Here is a 23,552-nt window from a genome sequence, read left to right on the forward strand (position 1 = left end):
GGCTTACTGACTTCTGTCACTAATGAGCAATCTAGTTAAGTAGTTGAAACGTAAGAATTAGTAAGATAGTTTTGGAAAACTGTGTAGAGTTAATGCTATCTTTGCATGAAGGAAATCTGTGTACAACTCAACCATTTATCTGATGCTGTCTTAGCTGCAGGTTGGATCAAATGAACTTGTAAGAGTTTCGAAAAAAAAATAGTAAGAAACTTAAACATCTGTAAAACTCACAATCACTTGTACTCGACATGGTTAGCATCAAATATGGTTGTTTCAAAAATATACAATGTTGTGTTTTTCAACCTTGGAGAGTTGGAGTCATGGTTCATACTTCATACAGGGTACTTTCAACTAAAGTTTCAGGAAGCCTTCTTAGAGAAAGCAGAGTACTTTCGACTAAGTACTACATATATACATATCATTTCTTAGGTGACACTAGTAATGATATTACCAGGGTTCAAAATTTCGGCGAAATTTCGGCCGAATTTCACGAAATTCGGTAATTTCGGTGGTGGCCGAAAGAAAACTCCGAAATTTTTTAATACACTAATACATGTGCTATATAACTCTAATCTTATATTTTTCTATTGTTTATATTGCATATTCTTCTTTTTAATAGATATGTAGTCATAAATCATACTAATATTTGTTTAGATCCAAATTTTTTTAGAAAAAACAAACTTCATGTGCTAATCTCTAAAAAAATTTCGGCGAAATTTCGGCCGAATTTCGCGAAATTCGGTAATTTCGGTGATGGCCGAAATTTTGGCGATACCGAAATTAAAAACCTTGGATATTACTACTAATGGTACTACCGGGCCTCTAGAGTTCATTCTCTTGTTGATGTTATTACAATAGTGACAGCAGCTGCTTGAAAATGAAGCAGTGAACCGGGAGTTCTACTAAGCAATGATCTGACAGTTGGAAGATGGCTTTGTATGCTATTATTTGAAGGTCATGCACAAAAAATAATGTTAAACACTCAGGCCTTTGCTAGAACCCCCCGCTCCAGCCTCGAGATGCAATTCATCAAACAAACTGCTCCAGTTCAGATAACCAGGAAGGTTAGAAGTATTGACACCACAAATGAAGGTCATGATGGGACTTCCAATGCTTGACCTCTCTTTATAGACATAGACCTGCAAGGAATCAATGACATGGATTTCAGGAAACCGCAAGCCAAAGGAGGATCGTCTAACACAAAAGTAAATACAAAAGTTAAGCGGAATTTGAGGTAGTTTAGTTTAGCATGGGCTCCTCTAATAAAAAGTGAAGGCATAGGAACAGGAGATTGTAGCTAACAAAGAAAACAAGCCATGGGAAATGGACCACAAAAGCATCAGAAAACATTAGTATATACTTCATCTGTTCCAAATTGTAAGTCGTTTTGGCTTTTCTAGGTGCATAGCCTTAGCTATGCATCTAGATATACACTTGTGTCTAGATACATAATCAAACTTATGAATCTAGAAAAGCCAAAATGACTTACAATTTGAAAAAGAGGGAGTATTAGATCTAGCTGATCCATGGAACTACAAACAGGAACAGCATGCACTGTTAACAGTAGATATTAGTGCGGGAAAACTAGGATTGAAGACAGGATAACTTTATAGGAGATAACATGATGCTGACATGCACTAACAGCACAATACTTCCCTAGAGAATTTTATCAAACAAATGTTACAACACAACGGGCCAGCAAATTAGAGAATGAGGTAGACATTACCACTCAGCTGAGGATTTATTTTGTTTGACATAATCCTCATTAGTTGACCTCATAAAAAAAATGGTACTTTTCAGGTAGGGACTTTGCATGGTTCTTATATTCCTCCCTCGAGAAAAGTGATATTAGCAATGAAGTAATGGAAGCCTCAAGTGAGAAGTTCATCTCATCAATTTTGGAGAGGTAAGCCCCAGCCCTCATTATCTCACCTCCACCCAATAGGCTCCTAACTATAGCATTTAGCATGTATGAGTTTGGAGTGCATCCACTCTTTTCCATTGATAAAAACAGATTGTCAAACTCATCAAGCAGCCCCTCTTGTATGAGATTTTCCATCATTAACTGATAGGTCACCACATTGGGAACTAAACCATGGGCAGGGATAGCAGCGAATAAATCCATGGCATCTACTTTCCGTCATTAACTAATAGTGACCTGAAGTCCACTGTCTCATACGGCCTGAAGTCCGAATAAATAAACGACGACCACAAGTCGCATTTATATTATTGCGTATTACTTTTATTTATTTACTGCAATTTGCTTTCTTGCATTTACTTATTTAAATCCTGCAGATTTATTTTATTGCAAGTTTATATTTCTTAATATATGAGTTGCGTATGATCCTGAAGATTATATGCTTGAGATATTTTGGGGGAAAACATAGTCCTGAAGACTATACATGATTGTGTGATCCTGAAGATTACACATAGTCGTAATCCTGAAGATTATGTATAACCGACATTCGCTGATCCTGTACATTAATTGTGCAGACATGTCGGACATTACGAAGAAGGAGTTTGATGAGCTTGCCGTGGACGGCAGCAACTACCTTACGTGGGCCATCGACGTCGAGATCAAACTCGACAGCATGTGCCTCGATCACGTTATTGCTCAGCCTGAAGCTGGCAAGAAAGAGCACACAGAACCTGATAAAGCAAAGGCGTTGCACTTACGGCAACACCATTTACACCCAGACCTGAAGTCTGAGTATATGAATGAGGATGATCCACTAGTTTTATGGCAGTTCCTAAAGGATCGCTTCAACCAGCAGAAATCAATTGTGCTCTCTGGAGCACAACAGGACTGGATCACCTTACGCTTCCAAGGCTGTACGTCTGTGGCGGCATACAACTCTGCTTTACAAAGAATTGTGTCGAGACTGTGTCTATGTGGCCAAAAGATCACTGACGCTGATATGGTCAAGAAAACTCTTTCTAACCTCCATCCCGGCAACATAGTACTACACCGGCAGTGCATGAACTCAAAGTACTCCAAGTACTTTGAGTTGATAATAGTACTATTGATTGCAGAGAAAAAGAATGAGGTTCTCATGAACAATCATTCTGCACGACCTACTAGTTTCACGATTGTGCCTGAAGCACACGCCAATGTTGCTGAAATTTCTCGCAACTGCAAAAGAGGCTATGGAAAGGAAAAATGGAAGGGGAAATGAGATGCCATGTTTAAAAACAAAGGAAAGGGAAAGCCCAGGGGTAAAAGTGAACCCAAGAAGGTAAAAGGTGAAACATCTGAGCACCGGGATCACTACTATAGATGTGGAGGCACAGGACATTCGTCCCACAATTGTCGTGCCCCAAAACACCTAGTTGAGCTCTACAAAGTCCTTCTAGAAGCAAGGACGTAGAAAGTTCACATAAGTCCCACTTCACCACTGAGCCTGAAGCTCAGGAACATAACGACATACTTGTCGACGCAAAGAGAAATGATGAAGACTGAAAACATCTAGGCCCCTAGTTTGGTTTTGGTGATTAATGACGACACGAGATTACTATGACTAACGTGTGTTTTGTAGAGACAATTTAAGTTAGGTCATGGTAATAGCAATTGATTGGGCAATTATGGTTTTCATGCCCCCGTCGATGGAATTCCTTTCGGTTTTAAAGGATAGACGACAAGGTTAAGGACGGCTAGCTCTAAGTGTCATTTAGAGTTGAAGAGACACTTAGAGTAGTTTAGGACTTTGTTTTTCCTTTGGCCGTACTATTAAGGAGGGTATGGACTAGTAGCTTGACCTAGGTGAGTCTAGTGGGTTAGGTGTGGTGCACACTTATCAAACCTAGCACTAGGTAGCTCAGGAATAGCCCTAAGATCAATTGGAGTCAACTTCATTCACATAGGATTTTGAGTTGGAAGTGAATGGAGGGTAAAATGACTGACCGGACGCTGGTCTGATTGTGACCGAACACTGGAGGGTGAGTTCGGTCAGTTCATTTGATCAACTGTAGTCATCTGGTACTGATCGGACGCTGAGTGGAGGAGCACCGGACGCTGAGGTGCCTGCGTCCGGTCGACTCCAGAGAGGTTTTTTCTTGACCGGATGCATCCTGTGGGTGCTGACCAGACGCTGATTAGAGTCCGATCAGAGCTTAATGGCTCTCTCTGACACAGTGGCGGGTATAACTGACCGGAGCGTCCGGTTAGCCCATAGAGTGATGACTCAGCCTTCAAATGTTATGTTTTGAATGAGGGGGTATAAATACTTACTCCACTCATCCATGGGAGGTCTCTTGCCCATTTGTTCAGCTGAGAAACACCTTTGGAGTGCAAGGAAGAGCAAGAGCCTAGTGGGGTGATTGAGATTTGATAATCCAAGATTAAGGATCTCATTAGTGCATAGGGAGTAGCAAGTGTGCATCCACCTTTTTCATTAGGCTTATCTTGGTCAAGTGAGAGTTTGTGCTTGTTACTCTTGGTATCGCCATCACCTAGATGGCTCGGTGGTGATTGGGAGCTTGGTGATCATCCGACGGAGCTTGTGGATGACCCAAGTCATGTTGTGAGGGGTTGTGGGTGATTCACCGCGACGGGGTGTCAAAGAATCAGCCCGTAGAGAGCACTTGATCCTTACGCAGATCAAGGGGGAGCTACACCCTTGTGCGGGTGCTCCAACGAGGACTAGTGGGGAGTGGCGACTGTCGACAGAATATGCTCGGCAGTCCACCGAGGGGTATCCCGCGATGGTAGATTTGTCGGTGGGGGTGCGCATAATCAGGAACCGGATGGTGACACAAGGCGTAGAGACAACGATTTAGATAGGTACAGGCCGTCTGATCGACGTAATACCCTATGTCCTGTGTCTTTGGTGTATTGTATTGATCTGGACGACCAAGTAGCTTGATCTATCTTGTCTGCTAGGGGACCCCTACCTCTCCTTATATACTCTAGAGGGGCAGGGTTACAAGTAAAGTATCATATTTGGTACTATACAATAGCTTGCGGTGCACGCCGAGCAGCGCCGTGCACGCCTTGATCTTGTGGGCCGGGCCACCTATGATGGTGCGGCCCATGTCTTGTCTTGAGGATACCGGGGGCCATACCCCCACAGCTAGTCCCTAAGCCTGACAGTAGGTGACGTAGTCACGTGGTGCCAGGGTCAGAAAGTAGAAGACCAGCCGAGCAGGCAGCCAGTCCCCGGGCATAGCCTCGAGATGAGAAAAGCACACACTCACCACAAGGTGAAGTGTGCCCACTTAGTCCCCGAGCCTGCTAGAAGATGAAGAATGAATCTTGTAGCAGGGTCAAAGAAAAAGAAGTCTAAAAGCTTGCCGACGTCGTCTGATATGCATGTATCAAGACCCCAGACGTGCTGCCCAAGACCAGCACCCTGATCTGAACAGCATGGAGCAGCTTGATAGCACACCGATGAGACGTAGCAAGATCCGAGCACCAGGAGAGTCCCCGGCGTCGCTGACGATGTCCGAGCACCGAGGAGCGAGAGTCCCCGACATCGCTGGCGATGTCCGAACACCGAGGAGCGAGGGTCCCCGGCATCGCTGGCGATGTCCGAGCATTGAGGAGCGGGGAGTCCCCAACGTCACTGGCGATGTCCGAGCACCGAGGAGCGAGAGTCCCCGGCGACGCTAGCGATGTCCGAGCATCGAGGAGCGAGGAGTCCCCGACGTCGCTGGCGATGTTTGGGCGCCAAGGAGCGAGGAGTCCACGACGTCGCTGGCCCCGGTGACGCTGGCAATGTCCGAGCGTCGAGGAGCGAGGAGTCCCCGGCGTCGCTGGCGATGTTTGGGCGCCAAGGAGCGAGGAGTCCCCGGCGTCGCTGGCGTTGTCCGAGCACCGAGGAGCGAGGAGTCCCTGGCGCCGTTGGCGTTATCCGAGCACCGAGGAGAGAGGAGTCCCCGACGTCGCTGGCGATGTCCGAGCACTGAGAAGCGAGGAGTCCCCGACGCCATTAGCGTTGTCCGAGCACTGAAGAGCAAGGAGTCCCCGGCGTCACTGGCGATGTCTGAGCACCAAGGAGCGAGGAGTCCCCGGCGTCGCTGGCGTTGTTCGAGCACCGAGGAGCGAGGAGTCCCCGGCGTCGCTGGCGATGTCCGAGCACCGAGGAGCGAGGAGTCCCCGGCGTCGCGGGCGATGTCCGAGCACCGAGGAGCGAGGAGTCCCCAGTGTTGTTGGCGATGACCGAGCACCGAGGAGCGAGGAGTCCCCGGCGTCGCTGGCGATGATCGAGCACCGATGAGTCCCTGGCGTCGTTGGCGATGTCCGAGCACCGAGGAGTCCCTGGCGTAGCTGGCGATGTCCGAGCACCGAGGAGTTCTCGGCGTCGCTGGCGAGGTCCGAGCACCGAGGAGTCCCCGGCGTTGCTGGCGATGTCCGAGTACCGAAGAGAGAAGAGTCCCCAGCGCCGCTGGCGTTATCCGAGCACCGAGGAGAGAGGAGTCCCCGGTGTCGCTAGCGATGTCCGAGCACCGAGAAGCGAGGAGTCCCCGGTGCCGTTGGCGTTGTCTGAGCACTGAAGAGCGAGGAGTCCCCGACGATGTCCGAGCACCGAGGAGCGAGGAGTCCCCGACGTCACTGGCGATGTCCGAGCACCGAGGAGTGAGGAGTCCCTGGTGTCGCTGGCGATGTCCGAGCACCGAGGAGAGAGGAGTCTCTGGCGTCGTTGGCGATCAGTTGAAGCGAAAATATATTTATATTTAATATAAACCGCCCGAACAGTTAGTGTGTAGCTGAGTCTCCAGCCCTAGCTAGCCCGTTAACCATAACATAGGGCACGGAGCCCGTGCGCATGTAGGAAGAACAAAGCGTCGCTAAGGAGCCGCTGCCGACCACCCATAACGCAGAGGGCAGACGCTCGTGCACGTGTAGGGAGGAGCCAGAGACAGGGCCGTCTCTGGAGGCGTCCGAGCATCAACATGACTGTTCGAGGGTTCGAAAAATTGTTTGGAGAGCAAATATGGAGAAAACAGCTTGGAGAAACATTACGACGATATACGAAGATCGGAGAATATTTAGAAGAATATTAAAGCGTGACTTAGCTTTAGACAGAATGTCTGGTCGGTGGCGTATGGCATTATCTGGTCGGCGTTGACGGTGAGCACCTGGCGGACGGTGAGTTGTTGGTGAAGGCGACCTCGGAGGTGGTTCCGAGATCGGATCTGCTGTCGTTGGGGCTGGTGTAGCCAACGATGAATCGTCGTCGTGGACCGACATGGATCTCCACGAGATTGACGATGAGAACGCGTTGTTGATTTGAGGTCCATCTGGCTCACCGGAGGATTAGGCGCACACCCCTACTTGGCGCGCCAACTATCGACAGAATATGCTCGGTAGTTCACTGAGGGGTATCCCGCGATGGTAGATTTGTCGGTGGGGGTGCGCGTAATCAGGAACCGGATGGTGACACAAGGCGCAGAGACAGCGATTTAGACAGGTTCGGGCTGTCTGATCGACGTAATACCCTACATCCTGTGTCTTTGGTGTATTGTATTGATCTGGACGACCAAGTAGCTTGATCTATCTTGTCCGCTAGGGGACCCCTACCTCTTCTTATATACTCTGGAGGGGTAGGGTTATAAGTAAAGTATCCTATTTGGTACTATACAATAGCTTGCGGTGCACGCTGAGCAGCGCCGTGCACGCCTTGATCTTGTGGGCTGGGCCACCTCAGATGGTGCGGCCCATGTCTTGTCTTGTGGATACCAGGGGCCGTACCCCCACAGCGACTCTCCGATACCTCGGGAAAACATCGCCGTGTTCCTTTCCCTCTCTTTACTTTGAGCATTTACATTTGAACAATTCATTTTATGTCTTTACATTCCTAGAATTGCCATGATAGAGTAGGATTGGAACCTAGGATGCAAAACTTTTGTGTGGGAAAACAATATAAGCACATTTTATGCACAAGGGGTGAAATGGGCTAAGTGTAGGACTTAAGTATTGCAAAAATGTAGAATTAGCCCAATTCACCCCCCTCTTGGGCATCTTGATCCTTTCAAAGACGTCTAAATGGACGAAAGTGAGGATGACCTTCTTGTGGATGACTTTGATATATTGCGGGACCTATAGTAATCCCTAAGATATCATGTTCATAGTGCAATGTCCGCAAATACTAGTAGAGTTTGGCCATGCTTGCTCTTGAAGAGCATTTGTAACATGCTAAATGGCCAGGCATGCTTCTGAAGTGCATTTACAGCCCTAAAGTTATGATTGTTGGCTTTTCCCTTCGTAGGATATGCTAAATCCCCAAATTCTCGTACCTCATGGGAGCCACGTTTGTACTACATAAAACCCATTGAGGGATATGTTGCGATGAAAGCCTATTCAGAAAAATATGGCGTGACCGTTTGGGTCATCCTGAGTTGGGTATGATGAGAAGAATTATCAACAATTCTGCTGGCCATAGAGACTTCTCTAATCCTAAAGATTTTATTTGCATCGTAATGGGAATGGGGATCCTGATCTTCCGTCAGGTATTGGTAATTATCGTTGTGGCGGAGAATGACACACCGATCCAGCTTCAGATCGAAAGATTGAACCCTGCAATCTTAGCACCACAACTCCTCTAGTTATCAACCGAGACACGGATCTGGTTGACCTCACCAAGAAGGCTAGTCCCTACCTGCGCAATAAAGAACACAAGCAAGAACAAGAAAGAAAGCAACCAAATTGCAGATGAATGATTAATCTCACGAAGTTGGGGTCTCACAAATCGATGAACGGCGAAACTATTCTTGACAGAATAATCTAAGCAAAACCCAAAACCTAATGATGGCGACAGCATATGATTATAAAGGTCTTAGGGTCGTCGCCTACCCTGGACGCTCCCCCTAATGGGCCCAAACACGATACACGGTCCAACGGACTAAAAGATGGTGTCGCAGCACCCTGGTAGATTCTAGACGTTGACTTGTTTTGACGATTCCTATTGATTTTGAAGGGCTTTTGATGTGAGACCACTTGGATTAGCTTACTTATCAAATTAGCTTTTCAACCATATATGGATCGTCGAAAATGGAGTCCGGATGCGTCCTAGGTGACCAGTTTAAGACAGATTGGTTCTGGACGCCGAGACAGACTTGAACTTGAGTTGCTTTGGGCCTCCACCTCGGGGACTCGAACCGAATTAGCCTCGGGCCTCATTCTTGACTTGGACACCCTTGCTGGCCTCCTATCCCTCCATACCATGCGCCAAACATGGTCATATGCATGGGTGTCATGTCCTCATCATCCTCCCCTTCTTGACGAAAAGCTGTCCTCGACGTCGATTGTGCTTGAAACTGATCCTACACAACATAAAGGAGAATGTGGTTGCGAAGACAAAGGGAACTAAAATAATTGTGAGAAAGAATGTGACCATGTTTCCAAGTTTCTAGCATGTCATCTCGCATAAAAATTTTAGCAAGCATGTAGACTCCATGATCCGAATGCACATGATGTATGTCAACACTATCCTGCAAAAGATTAGAACTAACCAAAGACAATGCAGGAATAGATGGTCTAGCAGACATAGGTAGCAACCAACAATGCTCCCCTTCTTGGAAGTGAACTAGTTTCTTTGAGGAACATGAGAAAATATTTGTATTATTATGGCTGCCCTCTAAACGATCATAATCTTGTACAATAAAAGGGAAATTCATATTACTACGAATGTATACTCGATGTATCATATATTGTTCCTTGTTGTTATATTTGCCAACAACATGATATGTGTGTTTAGAAAACCAAGGCAAATCAACATATTTAAAAAGGCTCTCCTCAAAACAATCTAGGTTGCACAAAATATCAAATTCAATGTAACCCAAAGTATGTAAAGAAGACAACAGTTTGAACTCATCAGTTTTAGTAACAATATGAATAACATGTTTATTTTCAGCACAAGTGATTGGTTCCAAAACATGTAAAACTGAAGCATTATCAACCAATTCATCTTTATCACAAGGAACTTCAAGCAAATTATCATGGGACAGAGATAAATCAAGAGAGGGTTCTACTAACAATTGCTCTATGATATCATGGTTTGTGGAAAATTTTAGTACGTTAAAATAATTCTCACCTTCTGTGAGTGTAGCACCATGGGCATTACATGTGTTCTCAGCAGGAGTAATAGGTGTATTATGAAGTGATGGTTCTGAATTTGCATATGAGGTTGTGAACTCCTCATTTTCTTCCATGTCATCCTCTGGCTTATGTACATTATCCTGCAGAAGGTTAGTCATAGCAAGAGGAATAACAACGGACTCTTCCTCTAAATGGTTCACCTCAGCATATGAAGTCAAAACAGGAGGTGGATTAACAAAGGTTTTTCGCATAAGGAGTTTTATATCATTCCAAGTTTGAGATTTATCAAAAGGATCTAAAGACTCCCACCAAGATAAAGCAGAATGTTGCAAAACACTAGCTGCATTTTTTACCTTTCTCCTTCGACACATAAAGCAAGTAGCAAATATGTTATCTATGGTAGTTTCCCACTCCATGTACTCATCAGCACCTATACCATCATAAGTCAGTGGATATGAACAACCTGTCATTATTAGAAGACAACAAAAGACAACATAAAAATTTTATCCCTATCAAATGACTATGTGGTTGCAGTGGTGTCACTTTTCACAGCAAGTGGAAGCGTCTTACCAAGCTCTTACAAAGTTCTTACCAACGCAAGCAGTGGATGGTACAACCGGCGGCTGGTTCATGATACCTATGAGGCAGTGGTACCGAGATTGCAAGGCCCCTTTTCTGTACTAATCTGAAGAGTTTGTGGAGCTTGAAAGGCACACAAAGAATCATATGTATATATGGCACACAAGTCAGTAACAGAAAGTAATGCTGAATTATAGTTCAAAGTACTTGTTCTCGTTGCTGGTCTAAAATGTTCCAAGTACCAGGTGTGTGACAAAAAAGTATGGTGGATAGCAAGGTGACAGGTGTGTGAAAAACAAGTATTGTGGATGGAAATAGTAACACAAACAAGGAACTAGATAGCACACGCTAACACAGCTCACTTTGGTCTTCTCTATGTGCTCCTCTAGATATTGTTCCTCTTTTGCCCCTCTGTTTTTTCTATTTTTTTTGTTGTCATTGTTTTTTTGGGGAAATTTTGACTTTTTTATTTGATTTTTTTGATATTTTTCCTTCACTTAGGAGCACAAAAGAAGTAGCCATAGAAAATATGAGCTTAAAAAAGTGAAAGACGTGGCCTATGAAAATTTCAGAAGACGTGCTCAAAATCAACAAAAAGCTTGTGACCACGAAAAGAGGATCTTGTGACCAGTTTTTGACCAATTTAAAATTTTCTAACCCTGCAAAGGCAGGGATGGACGGATCCGTAATTTTTTTTCAGATCGATTTTGATATATGGAACGTCGAAATCAGAGTTCGTTTGCGAAAACTAGACCAGTTTTAAGAATTGACTCCAAATTAGAGGATAAAACGAGAACAATGTGCGCAAAATTGGTCACAGCAGCAAAGATTTAATGGAAATGATGGGGGAAAACATACGAACTGGACTCTAACATGACCTAACCATTAACAAGACCTTGACCCGGACACAAACTCAACACGACGGACTCTGAAACTGAAATATGCAAAGGCTATGGCGCGGAAGGTTCTAGGACATGAAATAAAAGTATGGCACTGGACTATGGGACGAATGCGAAACACTCAAAACTAGGGGATAAATGTGAACCTGACGGTATACCTTAGCTCTGAGTACCACTTAATGGGAACGGGGATCCCGATCTTTCATCAGGTACTGGTAACTATCGTTGTGGCGGAGAATGACACACCGATCCGGCTTCAGATCGAAAGATCGAACCCTGCAATCTTAGCACCACAACTCCTCTAGTTATCAACCGAGACACGGATCCGGTTGACCTCGCCAAGAAGGCTAATCCCTGCCTGCGCAATGAAGAACACAAGCAAAAACAAGAAAGAAAGCAACCAAATTGCAGATGAATGATTAATCTCACGAAGTTGGGGTTTCACAAACCGATGAACGGCGAAACTGTTCTTGACAGAATAATCTAAGCAAAACCCAAAACCTAATGATAGTGGTGGCGTATGATTATAAAGGTCTTAGGGTCGTCGCCTACCCTGGATGCGCCCCCTAATGGGCCCAAACACGATACACGGTCCAACGGACCAAAAGACGGTGTCGCAGCACCCTGACAGATTCTGGACGCTAACTTATTTTGACGATTTCCATTGATTCTGAAGGGCTTTTGATGTGAGACTACTTGGATTAGCTTCCTTATTAAATTATCTTTCCAACCATATGTGGATCATCGAAAATGGAGTCCGGATGCGTCCTGGGTGACCAGTTTAAGGCAGACTGGTCCTGGAGGCCGAGGCAGACTCCAACTTGAGTTGCTTTGGGCCTCCACCTCGGGGACTCGAACCGAATTAGCCTCGGGCCTCCTTCTTGACTTGGACACCCTTGCTGGCCTCCTATCCCTCCATACCATGCACCAAACATGGTCATATGCATGGGTGTCATGTCCTCATCACATCGCATATGCAAAAGTGAAGCTAGTCACTAGGCCATCCCTCGTAATGATTAGGGATGAGCCACATAAAATGGTCTAACTGAATCATTGATCAAAGGATCAAGTGGATTACATTACCATTGTTGTAGAATTGTGGGCTGCCAACTAGCAGTTGGGTCCATGTAGTGCTGCACACTGCAACACTGATCCAACTCAGGCCAACTGCACACCTCTCCCCTAATAACTAGTGCGTGTTTAAGAACCAAGTATTTCCCATTTGCGTATATTTAGTTGTGCGGTATATGTGCCAGTACCACCACCTCAGCGTATATTAATGGGACCCCACCGGAAGCTAGGTATATATGTTGGTTATGAGACCTCATATTTAAAGCATATGACTGGGATCTTCATATGGCTCGGTACGCTGATCACATTTCCCAGCATTAGGGGGAGATAGGCATCAAGAAGCATGCCGAAAAATTGCATGGAATGTAACTGGGATGAAATTGCATGGAATGCAACTGGGATGCATTCCTTCGACCCACGCACTAGTACACACTAATAAATTTGAACTAGAAGTTCAGAGGATTATACATTTGCAAAGTCTTGCAAATAAGCTGCCAAATGCCTTCACTGATCATAAGAGTGACAAGGTCGCATTTACCTGCAGTATAGATTACCCAGAAGGTTACTAACTCTGTTGTCTCCTCCGATCCTAGGAAGATGGGGAGACCTCCGGGTGCTCGGGACAAGGTTCCACGGAGATGTCCGTGTAGACAAAAGTCCAAGCCACTTGCATCACTTAAGGATTCAGTTGAAGAAGCTCAACCTTCAGTTGAGAACATCCCTTAAGGACACCATCCTGGAGACGGAGCCCCTAAAGTGGCAACTCAACCTAAAGTTGAGATGGTCCCTGAAGGACCCCATCCTAAAGATGGAAATCCCATTGCGTCGCACGTATAATATCACATGAGAAGATCGGAACGCCCTAGCTCGATCGTTATGGGAAATCACAATGAGCAGAGGATATGCATGATGAGATCGTCACTAACTATGTGAAATCGGGAGAGTCATAAGATTGAAAGACCACTGTTGTCGACAAATATTTCGCCTCAAAAATTGCTGGCTCAATGGATCCGGATCTAGAATCAAAGTGTATGGCAGAGTGCCGGAAGCACTCAGATTGGGACAAATGGAAAGCTAGAATTAAGGCAGAATTGCGCTCTCTTTATGGAAGAGAGGTTTTTGGGCCTGCAGTCCGAACACCTCCAGAAGTCATCCCTGAAGGATGCAAATGGGTCTTCCTTCTGAAGAGGAATAAACATGGCACAAAGCGAGGCTTGTGGCACAAGGGTTCTCGCAGAGACCCGACTTTGATTACGATGAAACTTTCTCTCCAGTTATGAGTGGCACAAACGTTACGATACTTAATATCTATGGCAGCTAACTTGAATAAAAAAATGCAGTTGGTAAACGCGTGGCCGCATACTTATATGGGTCACTTGATTCAGAGATCCACATGAGTCTCCATGAAGGACTGATATCCCTGGACTGAATCAAAACTGCAACATATATAACATCCACCTACAACGGTCGCCGTAAGGCTTGAAACAATCCAGAAGGATGTGGTTCAACCGTTTGAATAATTTCCTCCTGAATGGAGATATGGTTCTGCTTGAGCCTACAACTTAAGCACCTCCTTGAAGCAGTGGACGTGCACCAGTCTACAGAGAGGGTACTTGAGAAATTCAACATGGGCAAATGCCTCCCTCTAAAATCCCCCATGGTGGCCAATCCCTAGAAGTGGATAAGTCCCAAATTAGACCCAAGGATAATGATGAGGAAGTATTGGAACCTGAAGTTCCCTACTTATGCGCCATTGGAGCACTAATGTACCTAGCGAACTACATAAGGCCTGGTATTGCATTCGATGTTGGCAAGGTATAGTGCTGCACCAACCAGAAGATATTGGGTTGGCGCATAGACTGTCCTCAGGTACCTACGAGGTACCCAAGACCTTGGTCTATGGTTCCAGAAGAACCAAGTCCCAACCATGGTGGGGTATGTGGATGTTGGCTATATATCTGACCCGCATAATGCCAGATCACATACTGGTTTTTAGTGTTTCTCTGTGGTGGTGCAGCCATGGCAGTATGTGAAGCAGACCTTGGTTGCCACATCATCCAACCACTAAGAGATAATTGCCCTGTATGAAGCCACATGAGAATGTGTTTGGCTCAAATGGATGATCGGCCACATCCAGAAGTCATGTAGCCTGAGCTTTGAAAGCTCCCCCAGCATTATCAATGAAGATAATGTTGCTTGTGTTGCGCAAATACGTATGGGCTATGTGAAGAGCAATATCGTAAAACATATTGCTGAAAAGTTCTTTTATCCCCATGAGCTCCAAAAGAGCGAGGAAATAAATATCCTGCAAATTGAGTCATATGCAATCTAGCATATTTGTTCACAAAAGTCTCTGCCAGGCCCTAGCTTCCACATATGTGTCCCTGGAAAGGGTATGGGACGACTTAAAGAGTTGCTGGGCTCAGGGGGAGAAGGCTCCCTGAATAATATTCCATAATTGTGATCCAGAAGATCGTAATCTGGTCCAGAAGACCCGATTCTGAAGATCAAACTATTGTACTCTTTTTCTCTTGGTAAGTTTTTTCCCACTGGATTTTCTCACGTAAGTTTTTAACGAGGCAACAGGTGCAACACAGCCTGCGCGTGTGATGTACTCTTTTCTCCTACCCTTTTTTCCCACTGGGTTTTTGGGGGGAGTTTTTGACGAGGCATGTACACAAGCACGATTCACCCAAGGGGAAGTGTTGTGAAACCTTGGTGTGGGTGAATCACTATTTAGACATATTATTATTAAGCACAAAGGACAAACAAATGGGAGGAGTGAAGCATCTATGGGAGTATCCAATGGGCATCGCTGCTTGCCCGTTGGCCTGCTTCCGGCTCTATAAATAAGAGACCTAGGGTCTCCTTTGCACACGGGTAACCAGAAGCAAGAGAAGAAAATAAAGAGAGCTCCCATTCCTCCCTATCTCTCTGTGTTTATCCTGTGCCTCTGTTCATACAAATCGATTTCTCAACAGGAGCGTTTCTTTTTTCTTTATTTACTTACTTCTTTCATCACATTTACACGATACGTATGCAGAACGTACTCTGGTTTAAAGCAATGGAAATAGATTTTTTTTAAAAAAAACTTTTCCCCAAAAGCAGCTCTCAATAGTTTGGTATTTGCTTAAAAATCAAAAAAAAATTGAAAAATTGGATTCTTAAAAATGAACTTATTTATAGCTTTTGCCAGAGATTATTTTTGTTTCAGCTTCTCACTAGACTAAAACAAACACGACAAATGTGAAAAAATGCTATTTATTCGGAGATGCTGTGGTGCAAGCGTCCGTCTGTCCTGATATCTCACGCCCACTCCGCCTCGCTGTTGTCATGTGCCCCATCCTGCGCCGCTTGCTCTTCGCCCCCGCCTATCGCGCTCTCCACCCGCGCCTCTCACTCCTCGCTCCGGCCGCACCCTGCTTTCCTCTAGTGCGCGCCCCCAACCGGTATCTCTCTCATTATTCGTTTCTCTGCCTTGCGTCCGCCATGGTTGGGGAGAGCAGACCTCTGAGCTGCCGCACCACTACGCTCCTCGCGCCTCATTGTGCCTCCTCGCCACCACCGGGGTCTAGCCACTCGTCGTTGCCGCCGGCTGGCCGAGCCAACCCAGTAGCAGTCACGCAGGCGTGCAGGTGCCGACTGCTGCATGTGGCCAGGTGGCCAGGAGAGGGTTTCGTCACTGGCCAGGACCAGGTCAGGCGCAGGCGGGGCCGCATCACCATCCTCGGCCACCGGCTTGCCGGAACCGGTCGTTCCTCAGCTCTGCGTTGCGTCGTACGGAAGAAGAAGGGTGGAGAACGCACGTTGCAAGTGTATATTTCAAGTGTTTCATAGGTATGTCGCAAGTGTGTCATGTTGCAAAAGTAGATCGGGATGTTCCACTGGTTGTACACGTATGTTGCAAGCTTCTATTCCCAATGTTTCATCTGTTTTTTCAGAGGTATGTTGCAAGTGTGTTTATCTGGATATTAAATATGTTTCACATATATGTTGCAAGTGTTTTATCTAAAAGTTGCGTATGTTTTACAATGGTTTCATGTGTTTTCAGGTGTTTTTGCACATGTTCCGACGCATGTTTCATCTGTCTTCACACGCATGTTGCAAGTGCTGTATCCTGATGTTTCAGAAGTTGATCGGGTGTTGCATATCCCTCCTCGTCTTCTGCGCCCTCACCTCAGCATCTCCTCCTCCTGGCGTCGGCTGGGCATCCAATACGACCCTGTGGCCGAGGCACACCGCGGGTCCTATATCGAACCAGAGGTGCAGGCGAGTGCCACCCCTCCCCCTCTTCTCGATGCCGGTGACGTTTGGGTGGAGTGGCCCCCCGCGTGGGCGCGCAGAATGGAGTGCGGGCACGGGCATCCGGGCCTCCTGTCTTGTGCTGTTTCTTTTTTTCGTTCATCACATTCACATGACACGTACGCATAGCATACTCCGGTATAAAGAAACGAAAATCGATTAAAAATACTTTTTCCGAAGCAAGATTCAAAAGTTAGGGTTTTCTTAAAAAGCAAATATCTTTTATAAATTTGTATATTAAAAGTGAACTTACTCCCTCCGTCCGATAAATTGTGTCGTTATCGTTTTTTAAGAAGTCAAATATTATTACCTTTATACAAATATATATTTAAAAATGTTAAAATTATGGTGCATAATTGGTATTATTCGATGAATCGTCGAATATATTTTCATAATAAGCTTATTGAAAAATAAATTTTGTTAATATTTCTATAAATCTAGTTAAATTGAAGGAAGTTTGGCAAGCATTAACTCCATAGCGATACTCTTTTTTGGACAACAGGAGTATTATTTATAGTTTTTGTCTTTTTTTGCAGCTTCTCATGAAAGCCCAAACAAACACGGCCGATAAGAATAAATGTGATTTTCTTCGTTCTGAATTACAAGATATTTTATTTTTTTAATATATTTTTTTACTGTAAAAGCTAAGCACTCCTATCCAGGAAAGAATACAACTATGGGATTCGTGTCGGTTAAACTAGTTCAAGTTTGACCAAATTTATAGTAAATAGCATTGATATTTATGTCTCCAAATAAATTTATTATGAAAATATATCTTATAACGAATTCAATGATACTTATTTTGTATCATGAATGTTAGTACTTTTTTATATAAATTTAGTCAAAATTCAAACTGTTTAACTTCTCGAAAAACGAGAATTGCATTCTTTTGTGGACAGAGGGAGTATCTAGAAAAATCATACAGTCTTATAATTTGTAATTGATGGAGTATTTTTTGGTTTAGTATGAAGATAGAGTTGCACACAGAATTGCAAATAAATAGTGGACAATAAAAGGAGAATTCTGTCATGCATAATCATGTTGCAGGGCTCCTATTTCTCTCCGCATGCAACGCAGTTACTCAATCCGTTCTAAATTATAGGATATTTTGGCTTTTCTAGATACGTAGTTTTTGCTATGCACGTAGATATACCCTATGTCTAGATACATATTAAAATCAATATATCTCGAAAAGCCAAAACATTTTATAATTTGGAATTGAGGGAATATTTCAGTAATAAATAATAATAAGCACAAGCACAAATGGCAGGGGATCAAGCATGAGAGCAGGAACGGCGCCTACACACTACTAGAGGTCTTGAGCATGGCGGCGGCGGCTTCCTCCTTGCTCAGTTGCTCTTGGCCTTGGTCTCCTGCTGGCCCAGGAACGGCGCGTCGGCATTGGCGTCACTAGAGTAGAGGCAGGGGTGCTGCTGGAACCCCTGCTTGCTGAGCACCTCCCTGGCACGGCGCACAACCTCCCGGTTGCTCATCGGCGCCAGGTGCGCCGCCAGCACGGCCTGCAGCGCGGCGCTGAACGCCCCGCACGCCCTGCCGCCGACCGCCGCGACGTCGTCCCCCGCCACGTCCGCCGATGTCTCGTCCGTCTGGCACCCGCTCAGCAGGATCCCGGCGCCCTCGGTGCACGAGGCGCCGCTGCTGTTGCCATCGTGGTCGTGGCGGTGGAGGTGAAACTTGGCGCTGGCGTCGGCGCCGAACAGCGCCACGAGGTGGTCGGTGATGTGGTGGGACGCGGCCATGCCCGACGTGCCGGACAGGTGGCCGAGAACCGCGGCGTACGGGAGGAACCGGCCAGCAGCGTGGGCGTGGAGATCGGGGTCGGCGGCGGCGGTGGGGCCGATCTGCTCCTTCTCCTGGTCGATGAGGCCGCCGCTGTGGCACGAGTCGGACACCATGGTGAAGGTGGCGCCCGCCGGCACGCGGTCCACCAGCTCCCGGAAGTCCACGTCTGCCGGTCCGACGTCGCGTGCGTGCATACAGGCATGTCAGTCACGCACTATGTCAGTCAGAGGTCAGGATGACGCGCCTACATGAACCTGTAATGAGGTTGAAGTCGCAGGGCACGATGGCCTCGTCGTTGCGGTCACCATGGCCGCGGCGTGGCCTGCCGCTGACGGGCGGGACGAGCGTGCCGTGGCCGCTGAAGTGGAAGAAGAGCACGTCCCCAGGCGCCGCGCGCGCCACCATGTCGGACAGCGCGCGCCTGACGCCGGCGGCGCCGCGGCCGCGGTCGTCGTCGGTGAGCACGGTGACGTCGCCCGGCGCGAAGCCGAAGCGGTCGAGGAGGACGGCACGCATGGCGTGGACGTCGTTGATGCAGCCCTGCAGCTCGTACGGCGTGCCGGCGTAGTTGCAGCCCACCAGGGTGGCCAGCATCTTCTTCTTCCCCTCGCGCGCCTCCATTGTCGTCTTCTTCTTCTAGCTCTAGCTCGATACCTCTGGTACGGTGTGCTAGCTTCAGTGAGATACCTCCATTGTCTTGGATTCGTTCATTTGTTGCTTGCCTTGTGGATGCAAGCTAACAATAAGGAAGATTTGCCTTTGGACTTTGGAGTAAAGCAAGCAGCTGGACTTGACTGAGGCTGGCTTGCTTGCATTGCATGCACGCACTTGCAGTGAGATGAGATTGGATGAACCATCACGCACAAATTCATCCGAACCTGGCAAAGACGTACGTAGCTAGGTGTGTGTATAAAAAACCTTAAGGACGATCGACGACTTGTCGTAACGATCGAGAATGTACGTACAGGAAGATAACGAACGAACCAACATCTCGTCCATTCATCATCTTGCCGAGACGTCCACAGTGCAATTAGGTCGGTCGGTCGTCAAGAACAATCCTTTTTAAGCCGGGGACCTTGCGTGCAAGAAATGAATTTGCAGTCCCAGTCGGCCCCTTCAAGTGTACTAGTAGTATATATCTATATTTTATTAATTAGTATATAACCTTACTTATAGCTCAGTAAATAAACATGATTCAACAGTAGCCAGTTTACGTTGACATCCGAATTAAGATCACTACTGGGACATTGCTTTTTGAACTTCCATGGTGTTGTGAGCCCTGCTGTGTGAACGTCAGAGCGTGGAAACTCCTTTTTCTAGTTAAGCATGCTGATTTGATTCCTCGTTTGTGAGGAAGAAGACGAAAGTTATTTCCATCATTTGAAAACCACTATATGAATTATATAACGTTTTTTTTTTTGCAAATATGTATGACCTCCCTCACAACCTGTCAAAAGAATATAATGGCGAGTGCAAATTTACTTACATGGACTTGTTGAGATAGTGTGCTCGATTAAAAATTTGAAACCTTGAGTGCTCCAATAGCATCGATCCACCACTAGTTTCATAGAAATATGAAGCAGGGTGACCAGAAAGAGGGTCGGGGCAAGGAGAGATGAGGCCCAAGCTAAGCAGCTGCAGTTTGCTCAATGTCACCCCTGCACTACTGCTTGTCTGCTTTTCTTGCTGATGCTCCCACGGTCGTTCCTCAGCGTTTTACTGTTCTTGCTGCCACCTTCATGAGAGGATACACATAAGTGAACAGGGGCACAAAAGGCACGTGAAAAGGTAAAACTCATCAAGCAAGAGATAGCAACAAATAATCAGAACTCTGCTCTCATAGTTTAGCCCAAGTAATCAACAATTCATTATGGACCAAAAAGTATTTCTCAGTGGGAAGGCCAGAGAATTCAGCTTTGAGCTTTTTTTTTTTCTTATTACCTTCTCTCTTGTTGATGCTGTTACAATAGTGACATCAGCTGCTTGAATATAATGCAGTTAACAGAGAGTTCTATATTAACCAATTCCCTGAGAGTTCCTTTGCTTCAGAAAATCTCCCTGTCTGAAATAAACCTTGCAGTATAGTATTGTAAGTCACAGCTCCAGGCGTAACTCCCTTCCTCAACATTTCTCAGAAAAGACAATATGCATTATCTATCCTGCCAGCTTTACAGTAGCCATGAAGCAATGTATTATAGGATAAAATGTTCGGTTTCAAGCCAACTGAGAGCATAACATCAAGTAACTTTGCCACTTCATTAGTTCTAGCAACTAAGCAGTGGCCACCTATTAATGTAGTATACGAGATAACATCAGGTGTCATGCCTACACGTTCCATCCAGTCAATGACACTCTGGGCTTCCATGACCCGTCCTTCTTTGCACAAGTTACACATTATTGTGTTGAAGAACACAACGTTGGGACGGATTCCTTGATCCAACATTTCAAAAAATAATTCCTCGGCCTTCTCCCATCTGTCAACGGTGCATAGTCCATAAACCAGGGAGCTAAAAACAACAATGTCAGGAGTCACCCCTTTGTTGATCATCTCATTGAATTTAAGCACAGCATCATACACTCTTCCCAACTTGCAAAGTGCATCAATTAATGTTCCATAAGTGACTACATCAGGACTCAATCCTTGCTGCTTCATTTTGCTAAGAATGTGCATTGCCTCATCTATCATTGCTTTTTAGCATATGCATAGAACACTATGTTGAAGATGTAATGATCAGGTGAAATACCATTTGCTACCATCAGATCTAGGAGATCAGACAAATCAGCAAGGGCTCCTTTAGCAGCATACCCGTGAATAAGAATGCCATAGATAGTTACATCAGGTTTTATGCCCTTCCTAATCATGGAATCAAAAATCTTTCTGGCCTCTGAGCATTTTCCATTCTTGCAGAGATAATCCAGCAGCAAACTATAAGTAACAACATTTGGCTGAAGACCATGTGCGGACATTTTTTCGAGCATTCGGACCACCTCTTTCCATTGTCCTGTAGAGAGGTACCCAAGGATCAGACAGTTATATGTCTGGACGTTTGGCTTGACACCTTTATCAATCATCTGCTGAAGGACACCCTCGGCCTTGTCAACAGCTTGAGCTTTGCACAGGCCATCAATCATCGTGGTGTATGTCACAACATCTGGCGAAATCCCCCGATCCAGCATTTCAAGAAACAGGTTGTAAGCTTTTTCCACCTGACCCTCGCTAAACAAACCGTTGATAACGGTGCTGTATGTCACAACATTTGGTGTGCAGCTTCCATGTCCATCACCAGCCATCATGTGCAGCAGCTCAAGTGCCTCCTCAGCTCTCTTTTCATTGCATAAACCCTTGAGAACCGTGTTGTAGGAAACTACATTCGCCGTGTAGCCAAACTCAGGCATTCACCGGAGCAATATGTTCATGGCCTCGCCCACCCTCTTCACGTCACAGAGGCCCTTGAGCAGTTGATTGATGACTACATCATCCACCCTCCAACCTGTCTTAAGGATGAGGCCAAAGGCGGCGAAGCCATGCTCCAGGCAACCCATGCGACAGAAACAGACAATTAGGATGCTGTACGTGCACAGGTCTGGACGCACCTTGTTGAAGCAGGCACGGGCCATCCCGTTGAAGAGGGAGACGGCGAGCTCGGAGGTTGAAGAGCATCGGGCGCGAGCGACAACGTTAAGCAAGTGGTTGAAAGCACGAACCGAGGCGGGCCTGGGCGTGGGGCAGCAATTCCTCGAACAGCTTGAGCGCGTCGTCGAGGCCAATGCTCCCCGACCTTGCTCGGCCCGCGATGATGCGCTCCAGCTCCAGGCACCTGTCACCGGCGGCGCTCGCGCGGCGCGACATGCCGACGGGGGCCGGGCACGCGCGCGGCTACTGGCCCGGCGCGGAGAGGCATGGGCGGCGCTGCGTCCGCCTCCGGATCGGTGAAGCAGAGCGGCTTACGTGAGGTGGGCGGGGAGCCGCGATTGCTGCGCGTGGGAGGATGTGAGTGCGTGAGCGTAGATCTGGAACACGATGTCAGCGGCGTGGGGATGCGCGGGTTGGTCGCCGGGCGCACGTGCCGGGGGGGGGGGGGGGGGGGGGGGGGGGGGGGGGGCGGAGGCTCCAAGTGCTCTGTCTCTTGTCTTCTATTCTATTATTATTTCTTTTTTCTTTTCTTTTTCATCACATTCACATGACACGTACGAGAGCGTACTGTTTAAATAAAGCAATAGAAATCAATTAAAAAGGACTTTCTCTGAGAAGCAAGTTTGAAAAGTTAGGTCATTGCTTTAAAAGCAAACATTTTTAAAAAATTTGGTTTCATAAAAATAAACTTATATTTATATCTTTTGCCAGATTTTTTTAGAACTTCTCACTGAAGCCCAAACAAGTAAGGAGGAATGCTATTTGTTTCGTTCAGCATGGAGATAGATATACTACTCTCTTTCAAATTGTAAGATCGAGTTACTAGTAGTGCGCTCCATAGATAAATATTTTCTCCATCCCAAATTATAAGACGTTTGACTTTTTTGACATTAAATTTGACCACTCGTTTTATTCAAAAATTTGCACAGATTTTTTGAATAAGACGAGTGGTCAAACTTGGAGTCAAAAAAGTCAAACGTATTTGTAAGAAAAATAGACACTAGACCCATTTACTTTGGATTTTGGTGTTTGATGACCAACACAACCAAATTGGACTAATGAATTTGCAAGTGATTGTTTTGTAGTTCAATAGGGTGCAAGACGTGACTTAGACGAAGGCGACATGATGATCCGATGATCAATATCTTAAGCAAGACCCTAGAAGCACAAAAGATGATCCAAGATATCAAGCAAAGTCCAAGCACGAAGATAGGAACCAAGCCGGACG

At 46.0% G+C, this 23,552-nt stretch overlaps 1 protein-coding gene and 3 pseudogenes across 3 annotated transcripts; 1 reads left to right on the plus strand and 3 right to left on the minus strand.

The window, feature by feature from the left end:
- Positions 1 to 849: 849 nt before the first annotated feature.
- LOC136486228 (protein Rf1, mitochondrial-like) lies at positions 850 to 22,717 on the minus strand (annotated as a pseudogene).
- LOC136487118 (uncharacterized) lies at positions 1,317 to 3,460 on the plus strand (annotated as a pseudogene).
- On the minus strand, positions 18,001 to 20,807 carry LOC136486224 (metacaspase-9-like). Of its 3 annotated transcripts, none has more exons than XM_066483097.1 (4): positions 20,632 to 20,807; positions 20,177 to 20,425; positions 18,945 to 19,829; positions 18,001 to 18,856 (listed from the first exon to the last, which is right to left on the minus strand). In XM_066483097.1, exons 3-4 carry the CDS (start codon positions 19,309 to 19,311, stop codon positions 18,237 to 18,239), a joined length of 987 nt encoding a protein of 328 aa, XP_066339194.1. In that variant the 5' UTR covers positions 19,312 to 19,829; positions 20,177 to 20,425; positions 20,632 to 20,807; the 3' UTR covers positions 18,001 to 18,236. The 3 variants fall into 3 exon arrangements, with proteins under 3 accessions (XP_066339194.1, XP_066339193.1, XP_066339195.1); XM_066483096.1 differs by having other exon boundaries at positions 18,945 to 19,568; positions 19,675 to 20,425; XM_066483098.1 differs by having other exon boundaries at positions 18,945 to 19,568; positions 19,656 to 20,425.
- LOC136486227 (protein Rf1, mitochondrial-like) lies at positions 21,215 to 22,550 on the minus strand (annotated as a pseudogene).
- Positions 22,718 to 23,552: the final 835 nt, after the last annotated feature.

Source organism: Miscanthus floridulus, chromosome 10, assembly GCF_019320115.1.
Source record: "Miscanthus floridulus cultivar M001 chromosome 10, ASM1932011v1, whole genome shotgun sequence".
Taxonomy (NCBI): Eukaryota; Viridiplantae; Streptophyta; class Magnoliopsida; order Poales; family Poaceae; genus Miscanthus; species Miscanthus floridulus.